General features: G+C 44.5%; 1 protein-coding gene across 1 annotated transcript; it reads left to right on the top strand.

Annotated features, from left to right (window-relative positions):
• Nucleotides 1–8,087: 8,087 nt before the first annotated feature.
• SRSF6 (serine and arginine rich splicing factor 6) lies at nt 8,088–13,810 on the top strand. The gene is made up of 6 exons (XM_041732979.1): nt 8,088–8,345; nt 8,571–8,719; nt 10,064–10,188; nt 10,328–10,536; nt 10,753–10,836; nt 10,931–13,810. Exons 1-6 carry the CDS (start codon nt 8,239–8,241, stop codon nt 11,289–11,291), a joined length of 1,035 nt encoding a protein of 344 aa, XP_041588913.1. The 5' UTR covers nt 8,088–8,238; the 3' UTR covers nt 11,292–13,810.
• The last annotated feature ends 1,366 nt before the right edge of the window (nt 13,811–15,176 follow it).

Raw genomic sequence — 15,176 nt, 5'->3', positions numbered from 1 at the left:
GGGAGGGGCAGAAGGAGAGGAGGAAGGAGCTCAGCCTGGGGCCTGACATGGTGTTCTATCTCACAATCCCAAGGTTATGACTTGAGCCAAAACCAAGAGTCAGATGCTTAACCAACTGAGCCACCCAGGCATCTCAAAAGCATTCCTTCTCTTATCAAAACAATACAGAAGGTAAGGCAGCCTGGGTGGCTCAGCAGTTTAGCGCTGCCTTGGGCCCAGGGTGTGATCCTGGAGACCGGAGATGGAGACGGAGTCCTTCATCAGGCTCTTTGCAGGGAGCCTGCTTCTCCCTCTGCCTGTGTCTCTGAGGCCTCTCTCTCTGTGTGTCTTCCATGAATAAATAAATAAAATCTTAAAAAATAAAATAAAATCTAAGAAAACAAAACAACACAGAAGGTAAAAAAGCAAGGCTCCCTCACATCTTGCATTGGCAATGCTTCCCAAACTTTAACATGCACACAAATCCTCTTGAGAATCTTGTTTAAATGTTCATTTTGATTCACAAGGTGGGGTAGAGACTGAGATTCTGTGTGTCTCACAAGCTCTCAGGGATGCTGACAGGGGCGGGGACTCCCCAGACCACAATTTGAGTAATAGAAGGGCCCAAGCCAGTATTTCTCAAAGCATGGTCACCTGACCATCTGGATCACAGTCACACTGGAAGATGCTGAACATGCACATTCTGAGGCCCTGCCCTGCACCCAGTGACTATTCCTCTGAGGGGTGGAGCCCATATACCTTCATATTTAAGTGGTGCTCGCCAACGTCTGAGGACCACTGCTTTGGGTGTACAGTTTTCAGAAGGGCTGATTGGGTCTGTCTTGTTCCTGGTTAGCCCCCGAGACTAGCACAGTGCCTGGGCCATGCCTTTTTTTTTTTTTTTTTTTTTTTAAGACATATTTTCTCTCACTCTGCTAGGATGTGGGTTCTACACCCTGGGCACACCCCTGAATGCTCTCTGGGATATTGCAGTTCCACCTGACCCTCCGTCCTATGATATTAGAGGGCCACCATTTGATGATGCAGCTTTTGCTGCAGAATAAAGGGTGTAGTGATAAGCATGAGCATGTGCAAAGCATTCAGGAATATGTTTCAGCCTAAACTTGTCCAAATAACAACATGTAGAACTAATGATGGGTAAAATGTCTGCAAGCCACAGCCCAGTGTCTGGCAAAAGAACAGAAACCCACAGGCACCAGCTCAGGGGGGGAGATCTGGGAGGAGAGCCCAGCATTGCCTCCCACTGGACTCTGACAAGCATCGAGACCACAGTATACCCTAAAGTATGCCATGGTTTCTGCAGTATTTGTCTTCAGAGTTTCCCCATGGCCTCATGCTCTTCACCTGACCTGTGGCCAACTAGGACTTTCCTCCTCAACACTTCTGTCTCCCAGCTGCCCCAGGAACTGAGCCTATCTGCCTATAAGCACTGAGTTTCCATTCTGCTACCTCATCTATTTCCATTCTCAAGGCAAACATTATTTGCCACAAATGGGCTATTCCAGAATCCCAATTTGGTTCCATGCAGCAAGAGAGGTAGGGCTGAGTGAGGAATTACACACCAGCCACCCCATCTATGCCAACAGCTCTTAACTGGTGTGGAGAATAGCAGGCAAGTGCAGGCAAGACCAGGGGGGCAAGGTTAGCTCTGAAGGCCACAGCTGAAGAAAGCCACAAATGAGTCTGACCACAGGCTGGTCAGCAACAGCCAGGATGACAAACAGACTTGAAAGCAGTTCCCAGGAGAGATGTTTGGAGGACTGCAGGCATTCAGCCAGAAGAGAGGACTTGAACATCTGGAAGACCTAGGTGTGGTGCTCATTTGAACAGCCTCAGGGACACAACCAGGACCAGTGACTAGACAATTCAAGGGAGCAATATTTTATTCTCTATAAAGAATTTACTCAAAATGAGAGATGTCTGAGAATGGACTTGGGTGTCTTGTTAGGCAGTGAACTCTCCATCACAGGAGACATTCAAGTAAGGGCCAGAAAACCTCTGGGTGAATAAGGTCTTGACAATCAGAAGATTTAGATTCAGGGACCTTCAAAGACCTCTCTCTGAGCTTCACTGAGACCTAGATGAGGCATCAAGTGGAATTTGTCCATCACTGTAGTCAAGCCAGTGGCCACCAGATGGCAACAGAGCCCCATCTTCCCAGTCAAGGAGCGCTTCGTTTATAGAAACCTAATTGGAAAACAAAACCAAAATAAATAGTTAACTGATTTAGACAAAATGACTTTCATAGGCAAAGATTATGAATCAAATTCTCAAAAGCTTTAGTCCTCAACACAACCCAGAGGGCTCCAGGTCAAGTAAGTTACAAATTTTTTTGAGAGTGAGCATCCTTTTTTTACAAAAATTTCCATTGAAGTACAACAAACATATAGTAAGGTACACAAATCCTAAGTGTATAGCTCAATGAATTCTCACAAACAGGGCACACCTGTGTAACAAGAAACAAAGTATTATCAGAACTCCAGAAGCCCCCTTTCTAGTCACCATCCCCCATCTGACTTCTAAATCCATAGACTAGTTTCACTTGTTTTTCAGTTTTACAGACAGGGAATCAGATGGCATGGATTCCTCTGGGTCTTGCTTAGACGGTTACGTGATGAGATCCACTGATTTTGCTGTGTGTTGTAGTTCCATCTTGTTGCTGTACAGTAGTGTGTGGTGTGAATAAACCACAACTGATTTGTCCATTCTCTTGTTGATGTGCATTTTAGTGATTTCCAGTTTGAGGGCTGCTATATATAATGCTGCTATGAATTTCTAGTACATTCCTTATGAAGAGCATATGTACACATTTTCTTACTGAATTACTAGGTCACAAGGCTAGATGCTAGCTAGCACACTTTCAGCCTTAGACAGCTTTAGTAGACATCACCATACAGTTTTCAAAGTGACTACACCAACTGACCTTCCCACTGACAATGTATGAGAATTCCTGTGGCTCTCTGGCCACACCAGAATCTTTGATCTGCATAAGTTTGGGTGAAAGAAATGGGGGATCTGGAATGAGCATCCCTGCGGATGGTCTGAGCAACTGGGCAGCAGAGGTGAGTGGGCTTGAGCCAGAAGGAAGAGGAGTCTATCCCATCAGCATGCCCTGATGAGCCCTTCAGCAATGGTATCTGCGGAATGGAGAACTTCACTCCTCGAGCTCAGAACAATTGCCAGAGCAGTGTTCTCACTGAGCCCTCACCGCATGGCTGGCACTTTCCTCAGCACTGGGGATGGAACAGACAGGAAGCAGACATCATACCTTTGCTAACTAATGAAGCTCACGTTCTAGCAGGGGTGGGCATGGACAGTAAATAAATGTATGTAAAGTAATGAAAGTTCTGTAAAGAAAAAGGAAAGTGTAGAGGAGGAGTGCTATTTTATTATTTTTTATTTTTAAAGATTTTACTTATTTATTCATGAGAGACACAGAGAGAGGCAGAGACACAGGCAGAGGGAGAAGCAGGCTCCATGCAGGGAACCCGACATGGGACTCGATCCTGGAACTCCAAGATCACGCCCTGGGCCAAAGGCAGGTGCTAAAGCACTGAGCCACTCAGGCATCTCCAGGAGTGCTATTTTAAAATGCAGACTACAAGGTGATGCACCTGAGCCCTATGAGGATGTCTGCTATCAGATAGACAAGAGACAACAAGCCTTGGTGAGGACACAGACAAAAGGGCACTCTTTGCACTGTTGATGGGAAGGCAAATTGGTGCAGCCGCTGTGAGGGTGAGAAAATGAAGAGATTTGGGTCAAATGGTACAAACTCACAGCTATAAGATGAATAAGCCCTGGGTATCTAATGTACAGCATGGTGACTATAATTAACAATTAATAACACTGTATTAACATTGTATTAACAACTGGAAAAATGTTTAGAGTGGATCCTAAGTGTTATCACCCCACACACAAAAATGGTAATTACATGAGAGGATGGAGGTCTTAACTAACCTTATTGCAGAAATAATTTTGCAACATATGTGTTGAAGCATCACATATTCTCCCTTAAACTTACATATGCTGTTTGTTAATAATATCCCAACAAAGCTGGGGAAAAATAAAATATAAAAGTGTAAAATAAAATAAGTGGTCAGAGTAATGATAAGTTGAGTTTGAACAGAAACCAGATAGGAGGAAACAAACCACAGGAAAAGAGAGCTGCAGGTACAGGGAGCCATTCAATGCAAAGGCCCTGTGGTGGGTGTGTGCTTGGCACATTCAAGGCACAGTAAGAGGCAGGTAGAAGGAGTTAGGAATGCTGAGAGAAAGTTAGCAGAAATATGATTATGTAGGACCTACCCTCACTGATGCTCAAAGATAACCACAAACCCAACCCAACATGTACCTATAAACTCATAAAGTGTTGGGGCTTGAGGGGTTGAGGTGGTTATTGTTGTTTATTAAAATGCAATCATCCATACATTATCACTAGCCTTTCTTACTTAACAATATCATAGGTATCTTTGTAAGTCCGTAACAAGGATTGGGGTAGGCAAACTTTTCCTGTGAAGATCCAGCTAGTAAATATTTGAGACTCTGTGGGCAGACAATCTCTGTTGTAGCTGCTCAATACTGCTGCTGTTCAGTCCAGAGCAGACATGGACTACACCTGAGTGAGTGCGTATGGCTATGTTCCAACAGAATTTTACTTACCAGATAGGTGGCAGGCCAGATTTGGCCTAAGGTGGTGGTTTACAAACTCTGACACATAGCTGCCCTGTTATATTCCCAATGCCAAGAGCAGTGGCTGGCGCATAGTAGGCAACCAATAAATATTTGCTAAATGAATAAATCTAATATTTTTTTTAGTGGTTACAGAGTATTTCATTGCTAGATTATCATCCTAGGGCCTAAGATTTTACAAACTAATCCTCTTATCAAAAAGATTTCTATGCGGGATACCTGGGTGGTTCAGGGGTTTAGCGCCTGCCTTCAGCCCAGGGCCTGATCCTGGAGATCCGGGATGGAGTACCACATCAGGCTCCCTGCATGGAGCCTGCTTCTCCATCTGCCTGTGTCTCTGCCTCTCTATGTCTATCATGAATAAATAAATAAAATATTTTTTTAAAAAGGGAGCTTGGATTATTTTGGCGACAATTCAATATTGCAGTTGGAAGGTATCTTTAATCTCATCACTTCTGAGGCTCTTTCAATCCTCTGCTTCCCATCTCTTTCAAACTATGCCCCTGAAAATTTCCATTCCTGAATTGTATCTCTGCAGCAATCCCTGCTACATTCACTCCACTCCATGTAAACACACTTGAGTTGCCATGTTCACCCAAATCCATTTGGGATGACAGCTTCTGGAATGTTAAAATTTTCAGACATTGTACAGCAAAACTTATCAGAATCCAGTTTATACCCACTTCAAATCACATAGTACTTGGAACTGAAAACCACAGTACGTGCCCTAAACTGTCCTTTACAATCTGAATAATTGTGGATTCAAAGTTATAAACTCCCTTCTGGAGCAGACTAAGGTCACTCTCTCTCTTTCTCCTGCTAACAGATTTCTGCAGTTACCTTCACAATTTTAGAATGAGCAGTAGAGTGATCTTTATCTGCCACAATTGTACATATCTAAAGAAATGAGCTCCTAATGCTATACATACATCTATCATTTCTCCTTTGAGTTGTTCTTCCAAAATATCAACAGAGGTGAATTAGGACATCAAGACTTCACAGAAGGCACAGATGGCCCAACACTCCCTTCAGTGATGATACCTGAGACTGTCTCCTCTTCTGTAGCTGGTGCATTAGGGTTTTTTTTTTGTTAAGAGTAGCCAATGGGGGGGGGGATCCCTGGGTGGCTCAGCAGTTTAGCGCCTGCCTTCAGCCCTGGGGTCCCAGGATCAAGTCCAACATTGGGCTCCCTGCATGGAGCCTGCTTCTCCCTCTGCCTCTGTGTGTGTGTGTGTGTGTGTGTTTGTGTGTGTGTGTGTGTGTGTGTGTGTCTCATGAATAAATATATAAAATCTTAAAAAAAAAAAAAAAAAGAGTAACCAATGGGGGCTGGGGTGGTGCCTGGCTGGCTCAGTTAGTAGAGTGTGTGACTCGATCTCAGGATCTTGAGTTTGAGCTCCACGTTGGCCGTAGAGGTTACTTAAAAAAAGAAGAAGAAAGAGTAGCCTTTGGGCTCTGGGAAGAGAGGTGACAGGAAGCAGAGATGACATCAGCTGCATTTTTCTCTTCAGGCACATGAACTACAAAGAGTGAAGGTGACACTCCATTCCCCATCCTTTAATAAGTACTACACCATTACCTTCCCAAAAGTAACGTTCAGTCCAACCAGCACTGTATCAGTGCCATTTCCTAATTCACCTCTTGCCCATGATGAATTTTAACGATTTAAAAAATATTGACAATTTGATGAGTGAAAAAGTCTCATTGTTCAATTCTCTTTTCCCTGAGTATATCCCACGAATTTTTTTTTTTTTTTTTTTTTTTATCCCACGAATTTTTAAAGATCTACCTTATATTGTATTTATGGAGCTTTAAGCACAGACAGTAATAACCTTTACCACTAGATGCCAGTATTAACACTTCTCCTCTGGTTGGACAACCAGCTAGTCTCGAGACTTTGCCAAAAGTCCCCTGGAGAGCAAAATCGCCCTCTTTCCACCAGCTGAAGAATATCAAGGTTGGACACTCAAAAAGAGCTGGAATATTCGGGAAAACCTGAACAGCCAGTGTTATCTCACTGATACTGTCTCCTCTCTTGGCTTCTGTGACTCGGTGCTCTCCGTTCCTTCCCCACCTCTCTGCTCCCTCATTCCCAGTCTCCTTTCCTGTAGTCAAGTCTCAGAATACACGAGGGCCTTCTGCCCTCCACTTAAACTTACTCCTTCGGAGTTTTCATGTAGTTCTCTAGGGAATCCCTGGGTGGCTCAGCGGTTTGTCTCCTGCCTTTGGCTCAGAGCATGATCCTGGATCCCGGGATCGAATCCCACATCGAATCCCTGCTTCTCCCTCTACCTGTGTCTCTGTGTCTCTCATGAATAAATAAAAATCTTTAAAAATAAATAGGGCAGCCCAGGGTGGCCCTGCGGTTTAGCGCCGCCTTCAGCCCGGGGTGTAATCCTGGAGCCTCAGGATCGAGTCCCACGTCGGGCTTCCTGCATGGAGCCTGCTTCTCCCTCTGCGTGTCTCTCTCTCTCTCTCTCTGAATAAATAAATAAATCTTTAATAAAGACAAATAAATAAGCAACTCTAGTGATACACTAAAACAAAAGGATGCAAATTTCTGCCACATAGAACAGGTGCCTTCCCACCTGTTGGGGGAAGAGATGGCGCTGGGACACACCGGACTCTCCATCCCAGGGAGAAAAAGAGCGCACGTCTGCTGGAGGGCTGTCAGGTCTTGCTCGACCTTCTGGGGCCAGAGGCTCTCTCTGAGAGCACGCACGGCGAGCGTGGAATGACCACGTACACAGGAATCTACAGGTGACCCCAGCGGCCAGCGCTCCCAGAAAGACCCACGGAGGGAGGGGGGGGCTGTGCCGCGGGCTGGTCGAGGCTGATAACGGCTCTGAGTGAAGCCACCAGGGATGGAGGCCAGTAGGGCTGTGCGCTCGCAACACCATCCCGGCCGGGACACCGCGACCGCGGAGCTCCAGCGGGCGATCCGGCGAAACCAGCGAACCAACTGCATCGGAGCGCGCGCTCCCAGCCAAGCAGAGCGTGAACCCACCCGGGGGGGGGAGGAGCTGCCCCGCTCTCAGGAGCCAATCAGAGGCCACGAAGGCCTATTACGACAACCTCAGGAACCAATGAAAACCGAGAGCCCCCCCCCAGCCTGCCTCCCGAGCGCCTGTCCCGGGAGGATCACCGGAAGAAGTTTTTTAGAAAGTGCAAATTAGGAGACAAGTCCGTGGCTCCGCGGCGGGGCGCTGCGTTTACAAAGATGGGTGTTGAGAACCGTGTGAGCGAGCAGAACCGCGCTTCCCCGAAACTCGCGGGCGGTGGGATCGCAAGTCACCCCCAAGCCCAGGGCTCCAGCGCGGGAGGGTACGTGCTGCGCGCTGACGTCACGCGCCGGCCCCGCCCCCCGCCCGCCCGCCCTTATAGCGTAGCCCTGGCGCGCGCGCACCATTGTGTGGCTGGACTCGGCCGCCGCTGCGGTGTGAGGCGCGTGTTCGGGCTCTCGCCGTCGCCGCACCCGCACCGCGGCTTTCGCCTTGCGGCCCGCCGTTCGATAGCCAGCCTCCGGGGCCCCTGCCCGCCACGAACATGCCGCGCGTCTACATAGGACGCCTGAGCTACAACGTCCGGGAGAAGGACATCCAGCGCTTTTTCAGTGGCTATGGCCGCCTCCTCGAAATAGACCTCAAAAATGGGTGAGTCGGGCCTGGGCGCCCGCTTCCGCCCGCAGCGCCCTGGGTCTGGCGGCAGCGGGGCCCGCCGGACGGAAGAGGGCCAAGGCCGCGGCGCCGCGTGGCAGGGCCGCCAAGATGGCGGCGGCGCGGGGCCGCGGGAGCGCGCGCGGGGGGGCTGGGAGCGCGCGCGTGCGCGGCCCCGGCCTAACGACGCCCGCCGGGCCCCGGCCCTCGCACCGCCCCCAGGTACGGCTTCGTGGAGTTCGAGGACTCCCGCGACGCCGACGACGCCGTTTACGAGCTGAACGGCAAAGAGCTCTGCGGCGAGCGCGTGATCGTGGAGCACGCCCGGGGCCCGCGCCGTGACCGCGACGGCTACAGCTACGGAAGCCGCAGTGAGTCCCACCCCCCGCGCGCTCCGCGTCCTTGGGACCCTGGGGGGTGGGCGCAGGCCAGGGTGGGCGGGGTGGGGCCTCCCAACCCGGGCAGGCGTGGCGACGCGGGTCCTTTGACTGCAGTGTCCCCGGGCCCCGCTGCCTTCACGCCTGCCCGGGGCAGCCACGGGACGCCGGAGCGCGGGGATTGGGTTGTGGGTTTTGCCTAGCCAGGGTTGGGGTGTTTGGCGGGGGGAGGGTTCTTTAATTTTATTCTTTTAGTTTTTGGTTTTTGCTAGGTTGGGAGGGGGGTGGTTTGAGCCCCTGTCAGCACTGTCGTGGGCTCTGCCCACGGAGGAAGTGAGGCATGGTTGTATTCGTTGTATCCCCCTCGCTTACCTGACAGTGCCTTAGCTAGAAATGTGAATGTGTTAGCGTAGAAGTGTAAGGGCAGGCCGGGTGGAGGGTGGGGCGGGGCGGGGCGGGGTGGAGGGCTGGGTAGGGTCAGGGGAGGGGTTTAAAGTTTAGGTCTTAGAGTTATTAAAATTGGCGGGGGCCAAAGAAAATTTCGAAGTAATGTGGTATAGTACCACAAAGTATACTTAAATAAGCTTTACGCTGTATTTGAAATAGTTGGGGCATGTTCTTGGGAGGAGGCGGGAGGGGTTTGGTTATGTGAAATGTTTGATGTTGAAATTGTTGCATGTTGAATTCAAACTTTTTAACAAGTCCTTGATGTTTCAATTTGAAAGTGACCAATGGGGCTGAGGCTGTGTCCACTGAGGCTAAGATGACTGCCTTTCCTGATTGGCCTTGGCTTTTCCATACATTGTGTGACCCTTGCCCTATGACCCTTTGGCTGACCTTACCGGAAGCCATGACGACAGCAGCCTTTTGCCATTAGACGCAGGGTGATGGTGAGGATTCCAAGGGTTAGACAAAACTGGTTAATCTGAACTAGGTGACTGTTACCTTGCGTGTTTTGTGGCCAAACCACCACCAAAAACCTCACACTGTGATGTAAGTACTTAGTGTAACTAGTAAACATTTTTGTAAAATGTAGAAATGCATGTAATCAGTTAAGTTTTATATTTTACAATGTTCTGTAAAATAAAACTTAGCGAGGTAAATTGAATAAAGGAGCAGTCACTCTCTAACAGATTGTAGGAGAAGTTTAGTTGGATTTAGTCTATTTCACTTGCCCTTAATTTAATTTATGGCAAATCACAACTGTATCGAAGGTTTAGCAATATAATAGCAAAGTCCTACTCCAGTAAATAAAAGTTGATATGTTTGTACTAACTTTCAAAAAACATGCATCCCTATCATTACAAAGCATCTAATTATTCTCTTCATGTGATAAAGGTGGTGGAGGTGGATACAGCAGTCGGAGAACCTCTGGCAGAGACAAATATGGACCACCTGTTCGTACAGAATTCAGGCTTATTGTAGAAAATCTTTCTAGTCGTTGCAGTTGGCAAGATTTAAAGGTATGTGCTGTAACTTGAGATAAAAATGATACGGCAGATGTTTAAAAGTTAGGCCTTTGTTTTACTTTATCTCTAAGAATCAAGTACAGTATGTAGATCTCTACATTTCTAGGTTTAACCCTTCTTGTTGCTCTTTTAGGATTTCATGAGACAAGCAGGTGAAGTAACCTATGCGGATGCTCATAAAGAACGCACAAACGAGGGCGTGATTGAATTCCGTTCCTACTCTGACATGAAGCGTGCTTTGGATAAACTGGATGGTACAGAAATAAATGGCAGAAATATTAGGCTCATTGAGGATAAACCACGAACGAGCCATAGGCGATCTTACTCTGGAAGCAGATCAAGGTAATTGAAGAATTGGGAGAGGAAGGAAACAGTATCTGCCAAGAGCAAAGAAAAATCAAATGGCAGTATTTGACTTGATTCTTAGTTGAAATTAGTTCAATATTTAGTCTTTTTTTTATAGTAAACAATTACATTTTGTGTACTTTTTTGGTAAACAACATAAAAGAGCTGTGAGATGTATTGAGATTAAGATTTTTGTATTGTTTCTGGTTATAGGTCACGGTCTAGAAGAAGGTCACGAAGTAGGAGTCGTAGGAGCAGCCGCAGTAGATCTCGAAGTATCTCAAAAAGTCGCTCCCGGTAAGTAATAAGTTGTTAGGTCATTTTTCTAAATGTTACTGCACTTGTATGTTCTGCCAAGGTACTGAAAAACAATCCGGCTCTTCTTGTCCAGATCCAGGTCTCGGAGCAAAGGTCGATCACGTTCTCGATCAAAAGGCAGGAAATCTAGATCAAAAAGCAAATCTAAGCCCAAGTCTGATCGGGGCTCCCGTTCGCGCTCTCGAAGCAGATCTAAGGAGTATGAGAAATCTCGAAGCAGGTCTCGCTCTCGATCTCGTTCCCCCAAAGAAAATGGAAAAGGTGATATAAAGTCAAAGTCTAGATCAAGAAGCCAGTCTCGTTCAAATTCTCCCCTTCCTGCTCCACCCTCAAAAGCACGTTCTGTGTCCCCTCCACCAAAAAGAGCTTCAAGATCCCGTTCTAGATCTCGTTCAAAGTCCAGGTCACGGTCCAGATCGAGTTCCAGAGATTAACCTAGAACTCTACATTCTTTGCACACTATTATGGAACACTTTCCTACTTGCTTAGGCAGTTACTCTTCCATGTTTGTACTTGGCCTCTTCTGCAAGAGGAATCTCCTGAAAATGGGGGCACACAGAAATTTGATTTGTGGCCAAATTTGATGGAAAAAAAATGAGGTTCTAAGGAAATGGTGGCATGAAGACCCTCTCCCTTCTTTGTAGAATTAAGATAACTTTGATTTTATAGCGTTTGAGCTAAAATAACTTTTGTAAAGATTAAGCTCATTTAGATTTTTTTTAAGTATTTCAGCAGGATCTGCTGCAGGGGTTTTGTTGTTTTGTTTGCTTACTTTTAAATTAACCGTTTCAAGCTTTGAATACCTAAGGCTTTAGAGGGAGATCCCGATTTTCAATTATGTTGGCTTTTTATAAAGCTTGAGTTATGTAAGATTTCAATAAAAATTTGCTACCAAGATGATTGCCTTATTGAATAGGTCACTATCAAATTCCTTTAAATATTGATAATTTGCTTTTTGTGAAAACAAAATGTAAATTCTACGTAAATGTAAAAGAAGGCAAGCCTCAGACCAGCAATAAATTATTCAATTTGGATAACATTTTGTGCTGTTAATCAAATTTGCCAAAGTCCTATCTGCCCCTTTGAGTTAAAAATAAAAAGTATTTTGTAGTCAATTACATGATTTTGCTTAAATTAGTAGATTTTAAATGAAACTTTTCAAACAAATTCGATTGAACTCTTGAAGTAGTTCTTACAACTTGGGATCCCATTTAGCCTAGTTATCCCACTTTCTGGAAGTGGTTAGTGTGATAAGTGTTTTGTTAGAGTATGGTTCTATGGTCTTTAATGTTTGTTATATAAAAATGGAAGTAGCCTTTCTTCAATTGGAAATTTAGCATATTCTTGTTCAAAGTGGAAAAGCAAATACTGCATTTTCTAAGCTGGCAGATCATTACATTTAACAGGCACTTAACAAGTTGCTTGGTAAATCAATTGCTGATTAAAATTCTACCCAACAATCAGTCTTTGTAGTTGATGAGGTTATGTGATAATTGGTTAGATCATTCTTGTAACTTTTCCAACATATGGTTGGTTTGAAAAGAATTTACATGGGTAAACCCTAAACTTTCTGTACTTTCTTATGAAGTGTAATAATATGCTGTGGAAGCCAAATTACACTGCAAATTCATAGGCGTTACTGGGTAACCAGTTAGTTCATATATCTATAGGCCTCATTAGTGGAAATTGCAGTTTAAGAAATGAATTACTTTATCTTTTGTTCAAGTACTTTAATTTCATTTAAAAGCATTCATTAACCTTGGTTTGAAACCAAGATGTAGGTTGACTCAGCTTTTTTATTTTCTAGGAGCTGTCACTGTGAGGTATCAAGGGCTGGGTTGTACTATATAGGAGGGCATGGTGGTACGGTGTTCATCATGCCACAGGTGTGACTAGAAAGCATGGTAATCTAGAGTTGGTTTGTGGGTTCAAGTATTCCAGAAGGCATACCTGATAAAATGAGGATGCTTGAAAAAAAAAATTGAGTAAAAGATTTAAGGTGTCAGAGTAGTTTGGCATACTTGATAATGAGTGAAAAGACTTGTTTTTGAGAAATTCTTGGGCTTCCTATTATAAAATCTTAGAGCTTACTGTTAGGACTACAGTGTCCCAAAAGGTTGATGCTTCATCCATGACCTTATTTTTTTCTAAATGTAAATATTCATCTGAAAAATGGGGTTTTTTGGATTTGAGAGTAGTTCATTATTTTGCTTTACTTGAAAGAACAGAAATTACAACTCTTACCTGAAAGAGGCGCATCTCCAGCTGCCTTTCAAAATTTGGTTTGAGAATTGGCTTTGACCAAAGTTCTCTTGTTTTCAGGGAAAAAACAAAAGCTTTTAAAACCACAGCCTTTTAAAAAGGAAGAGGGGGGAATATCACAGTGTGAAATTTGACTTTGTAATCATCCTTCAACTGGGTTTTCTTGTGTTAGTGTAACATAACATGATCATAGGCAGGTTTTGTCTACACTGTTAGCTGCCCCCAAAGTGGGTATTTTGTAGGTAAAAGCCTGCACCCATAAGTTTTCTGATAATAGCAAAGACCAACTTACTGAAATTCTAATCCTAGTCCTTACCTGTGGACCTCTACATCATTAGATATGCTAAAGCACTAGAACACCGGCCTACTTGAGAACAGAGTTGACTGAAATGTTTAGTTCCTTGCTAACTTTGGAGTAGAATCTGAGAGTCTACAACATGCCACGTGTACATCTGTGGCTAGGGTATGAAACTGAGAGCAAAAAGAAGCAAGCAGCATCTTGATTCCCCTTCCTTTACCTGATAGTGTTGATTGACACGCCATAGTGCCTTTAAGGCCAGTTTGAGTCCTACCAGTTCCTGTGATTTATGTTCCAGTCCTGTGTTGTTAATTACTTTCATCTTGGTATCTTCCCCACTTTGTTAACCCATTTTTTGCTTTATTTCCTCAATAAAATGCTTACTGAGGGAAAGGCTTGTTTTGAATTTATTGTGTATTCCCACTTAATGCCAGATATTTGGCAAATGGTTTTTTGAACTAAACTTGCCACTGGCAAGCCATTCCTGACTTGCATAGGAGAAAAAGGTCTTGTTTTCAGTTCCTCAAGACCTGTGTTGAGGATCAGCATAGTGAATGGTTTATCTTTGGCAAGTCATTAACTGTTGTGCTTGAATGTTACCCATTAAACGGTAAGAGTGAGCCAGGAGTTGGGATGGTAGGGTGCCTGGCTAGCTCAGTGGAAATGTGACTCTTGATCTCAAGGTAGTAGGTTGGAGCCCCAGGTTGGGTGTAGAGAACACTTTAATAGTTTTCAAAAAATAAAGGTTAATATGTGGAAGGTACTTAGAACAGTGCCATAATAAGAACTATCTGCTACTGTGAAGGATAAAGCATACTAAATCTTTTTTGTCTTGTCCCGCTTTTTTTCACATTAAATTTATTTACCTGTTATAACAAATTGAACATTATCCATAACAGTTATTTCTCAGGAAAACTAGGAAACTTTAATCACCTTTTCCTTCACCTAATTTCCTTAATTTAGACTTGGAGCACTCTAAACTTTGGCAGTTCACGTTTAGGAAACTTCACATTTGTATTTACTTTACTTTCAGAAAATGTTTATCCAACTTTAATTTCAGTCGTATGGCAGTTGAATGTTTTGTTCTTATGTTTTGACTTAATTTTAATTAAGAAAGTAATATATTCTTGAGAACAAAGTATCTTTCCTTAGAGCTCACTGGTTAAGGTGGCTGCTGTTAACAGTACCTGTTTTCTGCCCAGACTTTTGGTCCTAAAACCTATTCCTTCCAACAAGCTGTTCTTACCATGAGTGGTGTTCTGCAACTTTTTACTTAAAACCTAGAGATCTGCTATTTTAAATTCCTGAGTAGTATACTCCTGAGTGGATATATATATAGTAGGTACGTTTTTTCAGTACCAACATTGTTCTATCAAAGTAATCTCTGGGCTTGTAACAGGAATTAAAAATACTACATTGAATATTCCTATCAAACAATAAGAATATAGAGTTTTTACATAGTTTAGTACCTTGTGATTCTCAATTTACACATTAAAGTTTGAATTTAAGGCAATACAAAGTCTTGAATAAGATGGATCTATGTTAGGCACTACATATGCTTCTATTTGCTAAAAGGATGAGTTGATGGGATTGTGCATTTGATCTTCTAGGTCCTCAATAGCTTGTTTAGATTTGCTTGATGATGTTACAACAGCCCACAGATGGGCCCCCATTAAAGTACTTAATAAGTGATCATCGGGATCCCTGGGTGGCGCAGCGGTTTGGCGCCTGCCTTTGGCCCAGGGCGCGATCCTGGAGA

The sequence above is a fragment of the Vulpes lagopus genome, chromosome 18, assembly GCF_018345385.1.
Source record: "Vulpes lagopus strain Blue_001 chromosome 18, ASM1834538v1, whole genome shotgun sequence".
Lineage (NCBI taxonomy): Eukaryota > Metazoa > Chordata > Mammalia > Carnivora > Canidae > Vulpes > Vulpes lagopus.
Note: the sequence above shows the minus strand (reverse complement) of the source record. Positions and strands in the feature narration are given on the sequence as shown.